Genomic DNA, 19,579 nt, shown 5'->3' on the forward strand with positions numbered 1-19,579 from the left:
TTTACAGGGCCGTTATGGTTTTATGAAGTATGCAGAGGAAAATTAATACGGTGAACTATTCGTATACCTGTCACGAGCAGCAGAAGCAACTGGAGCTGGGTGCCCAACACGTGCCTGTGGGATGGGATGAGCTGCCCTCCCTACCAGAGTGTGAGCTCTGCTTTTTTATATACCCTTACCATTACACACAGTCTGTCCGGGCAATTTGTCTGTCCTCAAGGCTTATAAACATACCACAAGCATTTTTCCTAATCTCATCTATCATGCAGCAGCACAACCCTGCATCCCCCCCTGCATCGGTTCAGATGCTTCGCTGGTGCCTGGCCCGGGTGCGTTAGTGACACTGGCTGAGATATTGTTACTCTTCCCAGACTGGGTGATGTGTTTTATATTATTTCTCTTGGATTTATTAAGCATTATGTAACCGGCTAACCAATCCCGCATGCGATGCGATCGCGGCTGATTTCATGTCAGTGGAAAGAAAACAAAAAAAATGTTCTGAAGTGGTTGAAGTGAAATTCATTTCCACATGCAAAGCAATTCCTGGAGGATCTTCCTCATCTCCACATGGCTGCTTTGCATCCAAGCTCTCATGCAACCCATCAGAAAAGAGTTATGGAAAAATTGCATGTTGTATACAACAGGATGTTACAAGCAAATCCTCTATTTACTTCCTGCATTAAACTATTCTGATAAAGTTTATTTTACTTAATTATCTTTAAACATCCTTATGGATTTCTGCTACTTCTTGAAACATGTGGCGTTTGCATATTTTTTGCTTTTTAGCTGGAGAACTCCTTCAAACGTGAAAATTAACCACCAAAGAAAGTTTGGCATTGAAGTTTGAAAGACAAACTGAGCCAGCCCTGCAGTGCCAAGGTCCTGAAGCCCAACAGAACGTGACCAAGTGCGACAGGGAGGATCCTCTGTCCTCTCTCAGCTTTTAAGGACTCTAAGTACCAGGTGAGGCAAAAACTATACCCCCATTAGACTCTGAGCTCAGGCTCTTTCAGTAGCGCTCTTCTTGCTGGTGTTATGGACAGTGTCCTTCCCACTAACACCAGTCTGCGCCCTGAGACATTGAGCTGAGGATGGAGGAACACGGAATGGGTAAAACACAGATCTAGAGGTCCTGTACCTTTTGTTTTGTTTTGTTTTGTTTTCCTCAGTGTCTTTGAAACACTCAGCAATGTCTGAAAATGCTGTATTTCTGAATCCATTTCACTGATGCACTTAACCTTCACTGCAACATCAGTAAAGTTGGTGGCTGGGGGATGCCTGTTTGCATGTTATTTGCATTATTTTTCAGTGAGACCCTAAGGCACCCAAGCCCCTGTCTCACCCAGATAAATAGCTAAATTCAAGTTAACCTGAATTGCTGAATTCAGCCTCGATGGGCTGTTGGATCATGTAACAGTGTTTGCCACTTACCGGGCTGCAATTTGAACATAAAGGTGGCACCAAGCCATGATCTCAGGAGCCCGCAATGGGCTGTGGATGGACAGGACAGGACAGCCCTGTAGGCTATGCTGGTGGGCAAGTTCACAGCTCCACATGGTTGTCAACACCGCACCTTGCTTTGTGCCAACTCGCTAGATGAGCAAAGTTGTCCTAAAACCAGGCGGGAACCCACAAGTTAGGGGTTTGTCCACCATCCAGAAGCTCGCTTATCCCCTTGGGAGATGAGTAGGGACAGGGTTTACGGGAGTGCTTGGTGCCCTACAGCTCTTATTGAAAAGGTGGCCTGAAGGAGGGTTGAAGGTTAGCGCAGGAGTCCCTCAGGTCACACAGGACAGCAGCTTAACATGGGGTTTTTTTCCTCCCTAAGTTTGTGCTGGCTATTGTGGGTTGCTGTGTTATTATGGCCGGTACCTCCAGAGCTGCTACCGTGCCAGGTAAAAACTGCCCTGGTAGACAACAGCAGTTGTGATTTTGCCTGGTAATAACTGTACTTATCCCATTAGGCATTCAGCAGCCACTGGGTAAGTACTGGACTACGCAAGTCAGACGGGAGGGGCTACAATGGAAACAAAGGCTCATGGCTCTCCCGTATCTGAAGGTGCAATGCAAGATCTCGGCTGGCAACAAGTACCTTTCATTGTACCTATTGTCCCTGTTCCTTTCTCTTTCATGTCTTTTGCCATCCTTCCCACCCACACGTGGCACTGGTGAAGCTCTGAGAAAACAGGCTAAGCCAACAGTGCAGCCCGGACAACACATCTGGGGTCTGAGAGGGAACCCCCCCAGGCTGCAGGTCAGCCCAAGAAAAAACCACACCACAGCCCCATTGCCACGGCAAATCCTGCCAGCCCAGAGGGTGTGTGAGGAGAACATGCCATTTCTCCTGGCAGATGGAAAGCACAGCAACTTACTCACGCTCTGAGGAGGGGGAAAACTGCTGACAGCAATGTTCATAAATGATTTGAGCAGCTCTGCTGGCACCTCTGCTTATGTGGGGCATTGCATTAGCGTATGCCATGGCACAGCATGTATAGGCTGCTGGTAGGGTTTACCTCCACATGTCCCCCATGGAAAGTGTCTTCTGACGAATGGGGATTGGCACAGTGTTTTCAGAGGGCTCTGAATTTCAGCCCTTTGAAGAGCACTTTGCAGTGATCCAGTTTTGACTAAATGCTGGTCTCAAAAATGAGTCCCTTCTTCACATCTCCCATGCTGCTTGGGAGAAGGAGTCACAGCCTGGCCATGCACGGGTGGTTTGAGCTCATCTTGTCTCAAGTCGTAGCAGAAATTGCTGAGAATTTAACAGCACTTGCAGGTCCGGGAGCTGAACAGAAGAACGTGAGAGTCAACCAACTCCTTAATGCTGTTGCCATCCTTTTTGTTGGTCTTGTTTCTCCAGAGCCACCAACAGTATCTCCTGTATCTGGTTTATTTAACTGCAGCTTCTGTATCTCATTCTCAGGCAGATACAGCAGAGATGACTCCCTCTCTCTAGACAGAAAAAGCCACAGCAACCAACCTAACAGCAAAAGCAACCGAGCTGCAAGCTGATCACAGACGTTGCTCTCTCTTAACTACTGCAATCCAAGTAAAACTACTACACAGCAGTTGTGTTCATTTTTATGGTTCTTGTTTGTTTTTTGTTTTTTTTTTTTTTTACTGTTATCATATTATACTCTGGAAGTCAACTTCACGTATATTTTTCAGGCTCTGCAGGAATCCTGAATCTCTGTGAACAGATGGAAGTGAAGTTTGAAGACATCATCCAAATAGGTAAACATGTTAGAAACATTATCTGGGTCACATTTGGGCAACAGGGTTCGCTCTGTTTTAAGTGCAAATGGTTTACTGATGATTTAGATGAACTTCCTGAGGAGTGTTTGAAATTCCTGGCACATGTTCGGTTTACCATCTGCTAGAAGGACTTTGATGAGCCCACAAAGACTGGAGCTGCTCTTCATATCTCATGTGGACTTTTGTGATTGACGAGTCTGTATTTTTTCGCATTTGTATTATTTTGATTCCTGAGGAGAAACAAGGCTTGCAAGGGACTGCGTGATGAGCTGCTGGGGCAGAAACACTCTGTTGATTCTCCATCAATGTGCTGTCATCAAGTTGTTCCAGCACTGCCTGTTCCTTACATCTGTTAAAATTATTATGTGGAGTCAAGTTTTGCCCTCATCTAACAGTAATTAAGTAATTAGTGATGTCAGAGGGAACCTGAACTTGAGGCTAGCCTGTATTACAGGCTCTAAAAACTTTCTTGCTTTTCCTAAAGTGTCCCACTTTCCTAAAGTGTTCTTCTATTTCATTTCTTTCTTGATCTCTTAAAATATATCATTCAAGGATCTATTGTTGTCAACCTACCAAAAAGCACTGCCCAATAGGGTTGAATTCAACCTGAATATTTTCCATTTTTCTGAAGCAGAGGTGAGCTATGGCAGGAGGGCAGAGGGAACAAGTTTCTGGAAAGGAATTTTTGCAGGAACGGGACCGAGAGTCCTGCTGACAGGGTCCAAAAGGGCTTTTTCTGCCCACATGAAAGTAACAGGATCTTGCGTGTTTGCGTGGTGCCCCTCCAGAGACCCCCCTTGCAGGAGAAGAAGGTTCCACAGGTCCCAGCCCCTGGGCAGGGCTCAGCACAGCTCCAGGGAGCCCCAGCAACCAGAGGGGACATGGTGCAGGGGACAAAGCTGCTCCTCCAGCTCAGAGGAATGGACAAAGAGGAGGAAGGTTCTCCATTCACCACCTCCCACTCTGACGTCTCATCATTCTGCAGTATCACTTTGCCTTTTCAACTTGGCGTCCTGCCCCAAGATACCTCCTGAAACGTGTCACGGTCTGAATATCGCTGAGCAATCCCTCTGCCCAAGAGCTGCCTTCCAAGCCGCAGCCTGTTGCAGAGGTAAGAGCCCTAGCGAGGGTGAAAAGAAAAAGCTTATGCTGCTTGTGCAGCTCTTTTGCAAACAGGTGAGCACAGGGCAAATATACAAAATGAGAGTGAACATGCACTGGGGAGATCTCACCCTCAAGCACACATTCTGTGCCTCTGGTGGGAACATATGCGACCATGTTCTACCACCACCGAGTGCCTTTTGACATATTAAAGACATGGCAGGAACTGGGCTCTCGGGGGACCCATTGGTCTTATTTCTGTGGACACTTGTACCCTGGGTCTATTTGAAGATGGATGATTCATTTAACTGCTCGTTGCTTATGGCTCTGTGTGTCACTTCCCATTGTACGAAGGGTCCTGTTTGCTGTCGTGAACTGGTTGGGGCTAATTTTGGGATAGATCTAGCATGGAAAAAATGCTTTACGCAGCAAGACAGCGGCTGATTCAGTTTCTTCCATGCTGGATTCTGGTGCTCAGAGTCTCCCAGGCAGGAAGTTTTATCAAGCAACATCAGACAGATGTTCCTCATCGTGTCCCAGCTGTATTGGCTGGTGACTTGCTCTGTCAAACACTTGTCAGATGACACAGGAATTCATTCTGCATGAGTGGCATTTTATTAAATGATCCACCTGAAAACAGCAATGGATCTTTTTAGAGAAACGCGTCTGAGTTCCTGACTTTGCAGGAAAAGAGAAGAAATCCTTATCTGGATTTTCAGTGCCAGATACATTATGAATTCACGTTGGCAGTATCATTTTTCTGATGGAATGCACAGTGTGCCAAAGCAATGCAGGACACAGTCTGGCTGTGTGGTTTGGGATGGCTGAGGCGAGAAAGGAACCCTATCAAAATCTCAGGGTTTCGCATTGTCAAAAAAGGAAAAGGCCCCTCTTAGTGGTCTAAGAACCAGCAAGCCAGGAACTTCAGCAGGTGTCTCTGAGCCTCCCAGAAGCAAAGATATAAGACAAGTATGTTGTTCCCAGAGGGAACAACTCCACAAGCGTGTTGGCGGAACTGAAAAAATTATGAGGTGCTCAGATACTGGGGCAAGGAGAAGCCTCATCAATGACCGGATCACATCAGTTGGTGTCACTGCAGGTGCCTGTTTCATGGCTTAGCCCCCCCTGGACCCTGGACCAGGGCAATAAGCCAGCCCTGCCTGCTGCCTGCCATGTGTGGTGGCACAAGCTCATGAGCACTGTTGTGCATGCAGGACATGTGTTGGGGTGTGATGGTCCTGGAGGCAGGGACTCTTCAGCTCCTAGGCTTGGTCAGAGGACTTGCCATCATCTGTTGCAAGGGGAGGACAATAGCTCTTTGCAGGCTGAGTGAAGACGGGCAGGTATTTCCTTCAAATACCTTCAGGCCTCATCACCACAGACTCTGGAGCTGGGATGGAAGCTGCTGGTCATGGCTTTCTTTGGAGCTCTGCTTACCCAGAAGAGCTGGAGTTTTTGACCTGGTGGAGACTAAATGACATGGAGCTATAGGGAACATCCCCATCCCCAGCATGGCAAGGTAAGAAGTGTTGCCACAGGCCAAGGCAGATCATGTCCAGCACAAAGCTGCTTCAACCCCTTCCAGAGCCGTTACCAAGGTGTGGGTTGACCTGGAGTGTGGGACTCTGCAAAGTGACACCCAGCAGCTGCCATAACTGGATACTCGTATCAACTCCCCATTGTTCCTGCTGATAGCTACAAGCTGCACAGCAGAAATGTTCAAAATGTATTTAAAAAAAAATATTATTTTAATCTTGAGACCAGCTGTAAATAATCCTGTCTAGTCAAGGGTAACACTTAGGCTGAGGAATATCCTCAGAGCTGCTAGAATCCATGTGGCTGATAGCCCTCTGTCCAGCGCAGGCTGGCAGGCTGGGATGTACAGCTGGACACGCTAATTGCCCCGATGCTGAAATGCATTTGCTGTAGTATAAATCAGCTGTCACTTGTCAGGCGTGTTCCTGGCTTATCAGTGGGAAGCAAAACACGGCAGTGGAGCCGCTCCATGAAGGGTAAGTCCTGGAGTGGTGTAACTAGTGGGAGCATATGCTGCAGAGGGGACTGCACGATAACCAGGCTCTCCCACTTCTCCTAAAAGCCTGACAGCTGCCAGAAACCCTTCATGGGCTGTAACAAAAAGATGAACCAATGGGCAAAGAAGAAATACGACTCTGATGGACCTTACAGATCCTTTCCGGAGGCAGGATCACAGCGGTCGCCTGTGAATTCAGGGATGTGCATGCAAGCAGGACAGCTCTCAGCCACCCCTTCATTTCCCCCTGTGGGTCCCTAAGGAAATGTTATCCCACAGTTGGGGTCCGGCACGGAGATAATGTAGCTGTAATCCCCCGTTTTGATAAGGCAGGCAGCCATCAGCGGTGTTATCTCCCCTCTACGAGGAGGCCCCTTCCCGCGCGAGGCTTTCACTTGGCACACAGCGCTGATGTGAAAAGAGCAAAGTGTGTGGGAGCTGCTGATTTTGTCTCCTTGGTGGGACTGTTTTTTAAAAAATTTATTTATTTTTAATAAAAAGATCAGATGTTGCTCTTCCTTGAAAACATGACAATCTATGGGAGAGTTCATTAGTTTATGGCAAGTTGCAACGCTGTGGAGCCCGGCTGGAAGCAAATGTTATTGCAAAGAGTTATCGCTAAGGGGAAAGGAAAATAATGTCCTGAGGAAATAAACTCGGCAGAGCAAAACATGGAACAATATAAAGCTGTGGAGGACAGGCTGTAGAGTTAAATACTTTCTCAGAATAAAAGCCCCCAGTCACCTGTTTTTAATGACAATGTTTTCTTTCTGCAAATTCAGTGAATATGTGGGATACATCTGCTCAGGACTCCATCTCTAATGGGAGTAACAAGTATCACGATTGCAGCTGGCTGAACTCTTTTACTACTAATACACAAAAATGTCTTTGTGACCAGCATTAAATAGTGATAGCACCAGTAAAAATCAGCTTTTTTTAAAAAATAAAAATAAAAAAAAAAAAAAAAAGAAAAGGAAAGCAGTGTATTTTCATTCCAAGCTCCATGGAATTATATTTCAAAAAGGACTTTCCTTCACAAAGTCCCCCCCTAAAATACAGATTAGAGCAGCTTTAATGATGACCAGTCTGTCTCAAGACTGAGTAAAGCTGGAGATGCAAGGGGAGAGGAAATGCCTGTTTTTATAAATGTGACATAGCTGTACACTGCCAGCTTTCTTAGCCTTCAGTTAGTCCAGCTTACACCAAGGGCTGAAACTGTAGTATCAGGTTTGGAGAAGTGTAAAGGTGAATTTAAAATAATCCATCACTTGCCTTGCTGAGTCTCATACCACTCACAACACTGCAGAGGACTCCAGTTTTGCATTGTATGGGGTTTTTCTTGTACTTTCTTCTTCCATTTCTTAACTGGAGAATTTGTTGCAACTTTGTTCTTATTTAGCCTAATGGTAGAATGCACAAGTTTCTCCTTGAGGCAGTGGGATGCTGTGCCTGCTCCCAACCCACCTACATACACCCAACCAATGTGGAGCCCTTGCAGCCTCTTAGTTTGTTTTGAGGGTGATAACTTATTCCTTGGTGCTTTGGCTGTCTTAAAACACCACCAAAGCAAATTATGGTACTACTTGAGGGAGATTGTCGTAACCAACCCTGCAGCCATGTATCCCCGGGTGGGAGAGGAGGTCTGTTCTGTTGCCCCAGCTCAGCCTTGGACCTTGCGAAGCACCTTTCTGCAAATGGGTATATTTGTCTGTGAAGGGTGACTCTTCCTTTGTTTTCTTCCTTCCCCTGTCCTCTCACCACCTGAGGTTTCCCCCCGTGTTCTTGAATTGTGTGTTGGTGTCGGGGTGCAATCCCTATAGCTCCCCTGCACAAGGAGTATTTTGGTATTTTGGTGGCAGTACAACCCATGCTTTTAGCTCTGGTAACCTTGGAAATGAGAGTCTGACTTCTTGAATGAGCTGCTGGAGGAGCCTGGGATAGGTCAGAGATTTCATGAGCAGATCAAAAGCCAGAGATGTTTTTCTGACAGCCCTGGAGCTCCCTGTAATGATTTATGAATTATATAGGCTCTATATGTTTAGTTGAAGAGGCTTCCTGGGGGAACAGGGCTGGTTTGTGCAAGCAGGAAAGAGCACGTGGCTTCAGAGAGCCATCATCTACCAAGAGATACCCCCTTGAACGCTCTCTGCAGACCATCAAAGTGCTTTGACGGACTGTGGCAAAGGGGAGCCCAGGAGAATCACGGCAAAAAACGTCAAGATATTTTAGAGGGTCAGCATTTTAATGGGAGATCGAGCTATGGGGAAGCAGACCTGCAACATTCCCTTGTTTCACAAATCGTTTTTCTCTGTCTTTGGAGCTTCAGCAGATCCCATGGGGTACAGCTCTCCCTTGCTAAGTGCTACATGCTCTGGCAGATTTTGAGTTTCATGTCCTCTCTTGGAGGCTAGATGCCCAAAAGCTCCTTGCTGGGCTCCTGGGGCTCTCCATGCCCTGAGGGCTGTTGTGACAGCAGTGACACTTAGCTCACTTTCTTGAGGTTGTCTCAACAGCTCAGAGCTGTGGTGCTTTTCTCCCCTCTCTGTGAGAAGAGACTTTGCTCAGCCCTGTGCCTGCACGGCCTGACCTGAGCCCTATTCCTGACAGACAGCACAAGGGAAACCTTCCTGATTCTGATGCAAAACAGGGCAGGAAAACTCCTGATTATTAACTTTGAGGCCAGAATGTTTCCATGTGCACAATACAGTAATCTCTATATCATGTCTATAACTTCCAGGTTATAGTCTACCGAGCAGATACTCTCGCAGTCATTGAAGGCTTTTGAGCAACAAAAATCCACCACATCCTGAGCCTGAGTAATTACCTGCTGGAACAACTTCTCTGTATTGCGCACTAACACAAAAGCAGCCGGTTTCAGCTTCCAGCATGTAAATCTTGTTTTTCCTCTGTGCCCTAGAAGAGGAAGCCCTCTGCCAGAAAGCATCTCTCTGTAACCAGGTTAGAGATTATGATAAACTCACCTCCCAGCTCTCTCCTGGCCAAACAAAAGACACTGAAAGCCTGCACCCCCCCGGCTCTAAGACAGGTTTTCCAGTTCTGAATGATCCTTGTATTCTTCTTTTGTCCCAGGCTGGGTAAATCCAGAACTGTGCCAGCTCTCTGCCCTGCTCCCCTGTGTGAGGTTTTGCATTAGCAGTGGTGCAGCTACAGCTTCTGTCTGCGCCTTCTGCTGAGAAAGCCGTGTAAAAGTGCTGCCCTCCAGCAGCCACTGCCACTGGGGAGAAGTTTAAGGGTAGATATCCTGAAGCCTTTGCTAGGGCTGACCGGGGAGAACTAGAAAATCTAGTAGCTGAAATTTCAACAGTGTGTCAGACTATAGTCTTGGCTGCCCCAGTGTAAACTCCTAGGAAGAGCAGCAAAGTCCCTGAAGATGCTCAGCTGGCCTGGAGGGAGTTACTCTGCGATACCCGAGATGCAAGCTGGGCCGTGTCCTCTATGGCAAGTTTTAAACCTCTGTGCTAAGAGGAGAGACTTTGCTGCTGTCAGCAAGCCAGCGCTGTCACTCTTTAAAGAGGTTGGAAGAGCCGTGGGATTTGTTGCTTGAAGAATAACTGAACGTGTACTTTCTGTCATTTTGGGGCATTTGCTGTTCCCTTCTCTCTTAATGTCGGTGTGAAGTGGGCTCCCAGGGAACTTTTACTGTCTCAGAATGGCTGTATGGTTGATCTTAACACAATAGGTAAGGGAAGTGGATGTAGCCCCCAAAAACATATACCATTGTTGAGCTGAATCAGAGAGAGCGAGCCTTGGTTTATTATTTTTTCCCCTATACAGGGGCAAATTTTGTCATCATATCATGCACATAACCTTTCAGATGAACTTAGTGATCATGATATGTTTTGGTTTGGCTTCTTTCAGATTAAAACCTTGCCTTTCAGAAAAAGGAAACCATAAGTTAAATAACTCCAAAATTAGGTATTTCTGAAGGATAATTAGTGGTCTTCTTTCTTACCAAAACCAACCCAAGACTGTGCTTTAAATAATACCTTGGAGTTATTCCTTCAGTTCTGCTCCAAATGCGACTAATTTAGCAGAATGTTATCAGTATAACATTCTACATTTTAAACCATATTTTAGTGTATTATCTACACTAATGAATACTATATATCTCCACAACATTTTGAAAAATCAACCAGATCTTATGTCCTAAATCCCCCCATCTGGGTCTCTCTCCTTCAACAGTTGCACCAAGTTGCCTACATACGAATTACCAACCGATCATATTCCTTCATTCTCTGTTATTGTAGATAGGGGGACCCATGTAAAGTGAATGCAGATACAGATCCCTGCCCCCAGTTATTTCATTTGGATGCAAAAATGCTGGAGTTATAATCTTCCTACTTAACCGCTTTGAGCAAAAGGCAATTTTTGTTGCATCAAGTTTTCTATAGGGTGGCAATCGGGTCTGTGTTTGTAAAAGAGCTCACTGCAAAACCTGCCATTGTCTCTGTAGATAAATATATACTATATAGGGATATATATGTGTATACATATACACAGGCACTGTATATACAGAAAGACACACACACATACTTAGGGGATGTGTATATAACACTCACTTATATACAAATCTATTCTCTGTTATGAAACAATCATCAAGATATAAACAAGAGAAGTTAAATCATGGATGGGCGCATTTTCAAGTGCTGCTGGAGGGTTTTATCTACGGTATTGAAGAAGTGCTATCAAAACCTAAACAGGGCACTTATTACAAAGAAATCTTTACGTAAGTGCTGGAAAGGTTTGCCGAATAACCAGATGTTGTTGCAAAGACACTTCTCCTCCCCCTCTCCCCATTTCTTTCCTTCTTTCATAGTTCGATTAATTCTGCACATAAACCAGGGCAGATAAAAGTTCTAAGCTGCAAACTTCCCCACATCTGGACACTGTCGAGGCCAGATCATTCAGCGGTGGACTTCAGTTGCTTTTAAGCTCTCTCAATAAAATAAAAGCTTCCAACAAGTAATGCTGACCTATATATATTTTTGCACTGTAAACACTGACATCTGCGAGCTGCTCCAAGCGAGCACACGGCACTTTCCACCAAGGCAAACGCTCGCCCTTCGCTGTAAGAGAAAGACACAGCTGATGCAGTCACAACAGCATATTCTGCTAAATTCTCCGCTATTTCCAATCCTCTGGCTAATTGCTGTCAGGGGAGAAATCAAAGATCAGCTATTTTGCTGGAGGATGGAAAAATAAACAACCTCTCGGAGCATGTTGCTTAACGTCGTCTAACCAGAAACATTTTTCTACTCACAGAAGGAGAGCAGCAGTAAGGAAAGCAGACCCGGTCTCCTCCAGTAACCCATTTTCTGGATCCCACCAGTGACCAGAAGCCCAGCTTCACGGCGTTGGCCAGTTCATCTTCCTTTGGTGCAGCCAGCCTCCTGTGACTCTGCTGTCAAGCCCGGAGCCCCGGCTTTGCGAGGCTCCCGACTCGGCTTGCCGGGAAGGCGGATCCAGCTGCTAAAGCCCAGCTGTGTGTGGGGTCCGCCCAGGAACTGCAGTTTATGAACAAACCAAGCCTGACCCTCCTCTCGAAATAATATATACAAATATGGGAGGGGGGCAGGCAGGGGGAAGAAGCCTGACTCCAAGAAAAAGAGTTTGATTCTTTTCTTTTCCCCTGTGACAACACAGAGCTGCTCTGCACGGCCCAAGGATCTTTGAAGGGGACCTAATGCCTACTGCGTGCATCTAATCAGAAAGGCATGGGTGCTCCTGTGTGCCTCTTTCATCTGAATAAAACATGGAAGGTAATGCTTCAATATGTTGAGCTACCATTAATTTGCTATTTCCCCCCACACACTTTAAGAAATTATCTTTTAAGTAAGCTTCAGTGGGTTATATATATTTAATAGGGGTAATTGGAAAGTTTAGGGCAGCTTTTTCAAAATAACCACATCAATAAGAACTTAGCCTAAAGTACGCGCTTTTGACCCATCAAAGCAGCAGGTTTTAACCATATACGTATATGTTTTCCTGAATCAGGGCCTAAAATAATAACATAGAGCATTTAAATAGCTGCTTTCTCCCCAAGATCTCAAACTGCTTTACAAAAACTTGTAAGAAATATTATCCCCATTTACAAAAGGGAAACTGCGAAACATAGCAGAAATCTGACTGACCTTGGTTGTTAATCCATCAGTTGCAAAAGGAGGAGCAAAATCCTCAGACTCTTGTCCTGTGATCTACCCCAACCCTTCAGAATGTATTAAAATAATTATCAATGTAATCAAGTGCGGCAGAGAGGAAGAGATGTTGTTATTGAGTTTTTTGCAGCCAAAATGCCTGCCTTAAGGTAAGGCTAATTTTTTATAGCTATTGATAAATACACCTATCACTTTTTTAATGCATATACAGCATTCTAATTCAATGAGTCTCCAGCTTTTTATTTACTTATTTTACAATTAATCTTTTGCTTCATTCATCAGTATGTGGTGGGTACATGATGTATCTGCATATGCTTATGTGTATGTGTCATCATCTCTCATGAGTGTTTTGCCCTGCCGGACATGAAGATCCTTTATTTGTATGAATCTTTCCAATAAACCACACCTGCTTGTTTTGTAAACTACATAATTCGTTCTGTTATGGAGTTAAATTATGACATCTCTTTTCCCTTCTGTATTTAAAAAGGAGCAAGGTGAGGTGTTAGATGAGGTACAGACACAGCTGATACGTACAAAGCGTCTCTCCTAACGCCATGGCTACACCAGCATGTCTCTGCAGAAAGCTGCTTGGTCTGCTCCCACTTGCTTCAGGGCACCCAGATGCCAGCCAGCTTGGCCTGTCCTCCATAGAGAAATGGCCACATGTCCTTGGGATAACAGAGCAGAAAGCTGTGTGAATGCACTGAGGGAAGACAGCACCTGGGGTGCACAGAGAACATTCATCTGGAAGAACGAGTCCAGAAACTTGCCTAACCCAGGGAGCCCTGGAGAACATCGTCTCGAATCTAAGGAGAGATACAACATTGCTCTCCCTCCCTTGGCTGTCTTCACATCAAACCGGGCATCTTTCTATGTGCTATGTCGTACTAATCTAGAAGAGACGGGTTGGTCTGAGTTACAACAGCTGAAGTATGGCCTTTGCAGACTAAGGACGAGCAAATGTTTAGCAAGCTTTCAGAAAGACGTTATTTTCCAATCAGCGTATTGAAACTGCTGAGTGCACAGCGCTATCTTCGGGTGACCTGCCAACTCCTCTCTTTCTGATCCAGAGCATTTCAAGATGCCCGCAGATCCCTCAGACTGCCGGTTGGATTTGCAGATGTGAGCTCTTCAGCGTGTTACAAGGCAGCTGGATAAGGCTCATGCTAGGAACACCACAGATTATTCATGATCTATGGGAGCTCTCTTTAAAAGCAGGAAGAATCCCCCGCTGCCTAGCAAAACTCAGAGAGAAATAATGTCCCCAGCAGGAGCTCGGAGGGGCTTTAAACAACAGTGGACATTGACAAAACATGCTGTATGATTTGGAAGTGCAAGGGAGGCAAGGGATATTGTTTTTTTAGTGGCAGGACCTGGGAAAGCAGCAGGAAGCCTGCACAACGTCCCTGCAGCCAGGCACCCCGAGCCATGTGAAGTGCATTTTCCAAAAGCCCAGGCAATCCCAAACAACTTCTGGGCCAAATCAAGCCATGTACAATGCTTCATCCTGTTTGTAGAATAATCTTAGGGAGAGATTTTGAGCCAGAGCTCACTGAAATGAGAGGAATGGCAGTAGTTGTTCCACTCAATGGCATCTTTACAAGGCAGTTGAGTTTCTACAGGAAGCTCTGCAAGGGGAAGCTTTTGGGGAGCGATGTTCATCCCACTCTTCCTAAACAGCTGTACTTATTTCTAGATGGTGTTAGATCTGCTGCTTGGTAAAACATGCTGTCGTGGTGACATGGGTGAGGGTTTGCTTTCATGGCCTTCTGGGCTCTGCAGGCTGCTTCCTGCACTGAGGGAAACTGTCTGCTCAGCCCTTGCTGCATGTAAGATTGCACAGTGCTAGATGTATCCTCCCATAATCTGTATTTTCGGTCCACTGAGCTGAGGCTACTGCAAGCCTCATTTGCAAAATAGGAAGAGTGTGAGGCTTAGAGCTTGTTCCTTTCCTAACACCATAGTGTGAGTGACCCCAGGTTGAGCAGAGAGCCAGGCAGCATGTGCCCCACTGATCTGGGCTTTTCTCTAACCAACAGCTCTGTTCTGGAGACCCTGCTTATTTCTCAGACCTTATCCAAGGAAAAATGGAAACTAAAAATCCACCAAAGTTACTTGAGGAAAAGTAAGAACTCTGGGATTTAGCCTGGAGTGTCTAAACTCACATTATAGAGCTTTGCTTCCACAAGAGAACACAGTGACCTTTGGACTAAGGCACTGGGGAGGAAGAAGAGATAAATGGTTATTTTTATTGTTGGCTTGTTTATGCCTTTTGGTGTAAATTCTCCTGCTCCTCTATTAGTGATCTGGACAACCTCATAATTCAAGACACACTGAAAGCTGGATTTAGGCTGAGGAATGGAAGGTTTCCGCAGGCTGATTTTTAAGTTGCATTGTAGGAGCAGTTTTCCCCAAGTTCTCGTTTAGGAGCTGGAAGATATTTGCTAGAGAAATAAAATAAAACATTGGCCACCTGAAACAATATAGCATATATTTAAGAGATGGTTTCAAACAGCCTGGGTTTCCACTCTGAGAGGCGAGGCTCTGCAATCAATCAATAGATTTGAAGCTCCTGACATAAGCACCAAACACACTTGTGCAGGGTAACATCATGATGGACATCTGCCAGACCCAGGCGAGTCAAACTCTTCCCAGAGGCAAAGATGACCTTCATGTGACAGGGGACATGAAGGGAGAGAAGGGGAATAAGGGAACCATGTAGTCATGTCCCAGACAGTGCTAACACAAGGGCCAAAGCTCCTGAGCTTCCGTGGGCCTCCTCCATGCCCCAGAGACCCCAGAGAACGTAGCAGGGGCATTGGGTTTCAAATGACTGACCACAGTAAAAGGTGTGGGGTTCAGTTCTACATCAGAACATGTTCCCTTGGCCATCTGGATTGCTTGCACATTACACGACTGGATTATTATCTGTTGCCTCTGCTTCATTCCTTTTAATCTGTTGATATCAGTAGTGATGTTGGGCTTCAGATAAGGTCCGTGAGTGTTTCTGTTGTGAAGAGAATTTGCCTTATACTTCACAGTTTTAAAAGGCAGGTCTAAGGAAAATGCCTACCTGACAGGATCACAGACTCAGTGCCGATTAGTGAGCAGAAATCCATACTCTTAATTTATGTGCACATATTGTGTGCTTGTATCAAACTACTCCCAAGTTGCCCCAGCAATTAATTAAAGCCCAAGAATTTCAGTGTCATCACTGCTGCATCTTATAAGCATGGCCTTGGTTTCACTGCACCCAGTCCTGATAGGGCTGAATAAACTCAAATGCCATTGCCTAGTGGACACTGTAGGTGCCCATCGCTCTCTGGAAAAAGCTCTCGTTACCTTCTCGCTGTCACCGTTTCACAGTGTTTTGGTGTTTGAGCTCACGTACATGGCGGTATGGTTTGTGCCCCTGCTATCACCTGAGGGAAAATATCGTGACTTGACCTTCGGCATTTTCCATTCTCTCCCTGCAGCTTGTCTTAGGGATGGTGTGGTGACCTTTGATGACCAGATAGCAAGACAAGTGCAATCAAAGCCAGCAATGCATCCTGAGGGCCACGGCTACAGCTCCCTTGGGCGCAGGCGGCCTTGTCTGCATGGCCACAACCACTTCTCCTTAGCCCTGCCAACTTCTCTGTGTTTCTGCATCTCAGCTAATGCTTGTTTTGGTAGCCACATAGGATAAAGGCATTTTCTAATTGATGCCAGGTTTTTACTGGAGTCTTTTTGTAGTCCAGAAACACTGGCCTAAATTCTAACTACCCTCAGACTGCATGCAACAGGTTCCTTGACAAAAGCTGCATCAAGATTAAGTAAAAGTGTATTATAATTTGCTCATCTCTACCTTTTACAGTGTTATTGAGGGGGTATTTTCCCCCTGTTCAGTACTGTCCTGAATCTTCTTGCCTTCTGCCCGTGAAGTTCTGAGCTTTTCTCACTGCTCTCTTTTTGCTGCTTTTGAGGCCACTTTCAGTAAACTTTCATTCATACTATTGATGTGCTTGTACAGATTCTTTCAAAAATGTGGATTAGTTTTGGTTTTCTAGTTTGTATGCACGGATCCAGTTCCGCTGTTGCTGAAATGGATGGAAACCATCACTACCAATTTCAGTCGGAATGGGATCGGGTGCTTTCTTTTCCCCATGAAAGGCACCCAGGTCGCTTTTCCAGTCTTCACTTACCTTTCCGTGAGTTTTTCTTTCCCTGAGTAATTAACAAAACGTTGATTTTTCTACTGCTTAATGGCCATTTCACACAGCCATTTAGATGATGGAAATATGTCTATCAGGAGCCCAGACTTACATGAGGAGAGGATTTCCTATTTCTTATTTTTGAACCTATTTTGCCCCTTGGTCTATTCCATGCTGAAGCAGCTACTCATGCTGACAGTTCCTTGACATTGTTTCATCCACTGTGTTTTCTTAGGGAACCTCAGCAAGCGCTGTCTTCTGCTCCATCCATCCTACCAATGACATCAGATGCAACAGATGCCAGAATCTTCAGTGAGGATCAACCTTAGAAGACCAAAAGCACAAGCTGGCATCACTTGGGGTGCCAGTCACCCCTGGTTAGCAACAACCTTCTGGTCTGGAGGAATTGGCCTGTAGAGGGAAGCATGAACAGTTTGACAGCCCGACTCATGATCTTTGTGTTCTATTAGTATTACTAGTAATGAAGTTATTGTAGGATCCAGGAACCTAAACCACGGATCAGGAAGGTGCTTTCAAAGGGAAACTCCTGGCCATCTCACTTTGACTTGTGCTGCAAGGCAGTCCTAGGACTTTTTTCAGCAGCAGCTAGACTGAAAGGTATAAAGGGTGGTCAGTCCCCAGTAGTGAGCCAGAAGCATCCTAAAAAAGTCCCTAAAATACATGTGGTGTGGATGGTGGCTTCTCAGCTCCAGCTGCATTGCTCCACGAATCTATCTATCATCATTATCACTTCTATCATTATCCTCGTACATACATAGTGTTTTAACTCTTCTTCACCTCTCTTAGAAGTGTTAAGAAAATTCAAAGCTGAAAATAGGTTTTGAAATGACTGAATGTTAGACATGCAAAATATGACTGTGTTTTATTGATAGTGTATTTTCTATAATAAAAACATTTGGTACAAAGTATGATATCCTGTATGAGCTTCACATAAATACTTCCATTATATCACTGATATGGATCAGAAAAATTTCAGTATGCACATCCTGCAAATGCAAGTGTAATTGATACAAGGTATGTATCGTAATGTACATCTTGAGTAAACATAAGAAAACCATACCCTAATGGAAAACAGACTTTGTCTTACAACGTGCAATCATGCTTTAACATCTAAACTGGGCTCTGGGTTTAGAAAACAAATCTTAAATCAGTCCTATTCAAAGGACAAATCACAGTTCACATATTTGTAAAAAAACTTTTGTTCTAGGAAAGTCTTTTATGAAAAACCTTGGGAAACTCCATCCAGCTACAGTGGTGGAGGGGTGGGAAAGGAGGGATTGAGGTATCAGTTCAAACAATCTGAGGAAAAAGTTGAATAAACATTGAAGACAACAGAATAGAAACCAGACGCCAAATATTAATTCATGGGGTCTTCAAAAGGGATTTTGAGATTTATTTTAATTGTTGTTGAAAGAAAAAGATTAATTTTTGGATGAAAAATGTATGCAAATAAAGCTCCGGTCAACACTAGAAAAACCATTTCCTACTCAACGCAGAAAAAAAGCAAAGCAAAGAAACCTACAATATCAACTCTTTAATCCCCCGAGGTGGCCTGTAACCTGGGTTTCAAAAGGGCAGGAAAAGCAAAAAAAGCTACATGAGAATATAAAAAATGTAGTCCCTGAATCAAAAGACATGAAACTGGTGCAAAAATGGGAACTCTCAAGGGAATGATATGTAAACCAGAGAACGATGGGTGTGCTCCCGAGTGTCCAAAGTGACGTTTGGCATACAGGGAAAAATAAACAACAGAGGCTTCCCCAGAGCTGAACCTGGGGAATTTTAACTCCTCGGGTACCCCCTGGGGAAGCTTGGTGGGGTGGGACAGGCTTCTGGGTGAGCTGGAGAGCTGGCGGGCAGAACACAGCTCCGGGTGTCCCACGGCTGCCGGGACGGGGCCAGTGGAGAAGGCAGCGTGGGCTGGAGGGCGAGTAAAAGCGAACACAGCACGACCGAGTCCTTTGCTGCCCACAAAGGGGTGAGAGCGGAGAAATAACAGACTGGTGGGCTTTAAAAATAAAAATAACCCGAGCTGCATAATGTTAACAACATCCAGCGGGAAAGTTAATAGCTGCTGGGAGAGGCTCTGTAAAGCAAAATGACAAGGTGTCCTGCTAAGAAGGGAAAATAAGACACAGCATGGGTGCATCAGAAACTCTTCAGTGACCTGAGAGCTAAGAGAGGAGCACGAGCAAAAATAAATCTTAGAAATAAACATTTACAAGTGTTTAAGTGAGGATGAGCACCCGAGGAATGGCAGAAGGTCTGTTCTTGCCTTGACAGGAGCTCACACTGCCTGGCTTCTCTAACAACGAGCGGTGCCTTCATCCCCGTGTTCGCGAAGAGGTGCCCACCCCCCAGGGACATAACGAGGCACTTTTTCTGGCAGAAAGGTGGGCAGGACGCCAACAGTCTCGAGAGGGCTTCGATCAAAGCAATCGATGAGCACCGGCCAGGGCAGGCCGCGGGCCGGCGGGGTTCGCCTCGCCTCAGCGCCGGCCCCGGGCGGGCGCAACCCCCGGGCGGGCACTCACAACCCCCGCGGGCGGGCGCGACCCCCGGGCGGGCACACACACACACCCCCCGCGCGGGCACCCACACCCCCCGGGCGGGCACGCACACCCCCCCGTGCGGGCACGCACACCCCCGTGCGGCACAACCCCCGTGCGGGCACACTCCCCCCGCCCCGGGAGGGCACACACCCACCCCGGGCGGGCACCACACCCGCCGGCCGCTCTCTCTAGGACCTGCGATGAGTTTGCTCGCCGGAGCCGGCCTCAGCGCCTGCGCGGAGGAAGGTG

At 45.9% G+C, this 19,579-nt stretch overlaps 2 protein-coding genes across 2 annotated transcripts in view; one reads left to right on the forward strand and one right to left on the reverse strand.

Annotated features, from left to right (window-relative positions):
* LOC136102972 (TGF-beta receptor type-2-like) overlaps positions 1–11,874 on the reverse strand; it is a 33,708-nt gene extending 21,834 nt beyond the window's left edge. Inside the window, exon 1 of the mRNA XM_065840626.2 lies at positions 11,670–11,874. Coding sequence (XP_065696698.1) covers positions 11,670–11,721 — 52 coding nt within the window. The 5' untranslated portion in view covers positions 11,722–11,874. The remainder of the gene's footprint in view (positions 1–11,669) is intronic.
* Positions 11,875–19,393: 7,519 nt separating this feature from the next.
* The window catches only part of SNX4 (sorting nexin 4), a 35,455-nt gene continuing 35,269 nt past the window's right edge, over positions 19,394–19,579 (forward strand). The window contains 1 exon segment of the mRNA XM_065840797.2: positions 19,394–19,578. Within this exon segment, the coding sequence (XP_065696869.1) occupies positions 19,531–19,578 (48 nt within the window). The 5' untranslated portion in view covers positions 19,394–19,530.

The sequence above is a fragment of the Patagioenas fasciata genome, chromosome 7, assembly GCF_037038585.1.
Source record: "Patagioenas fasciata isolate bPatFas1 chromosome 7, bPatFas1.hap1, whole genome shotgun sequence".
NCBI lineage: Eukaryota > Metazoa > Chordata > Aves > Columbiformes > Columbidae > Patagioenas > Patagioenas fasciata.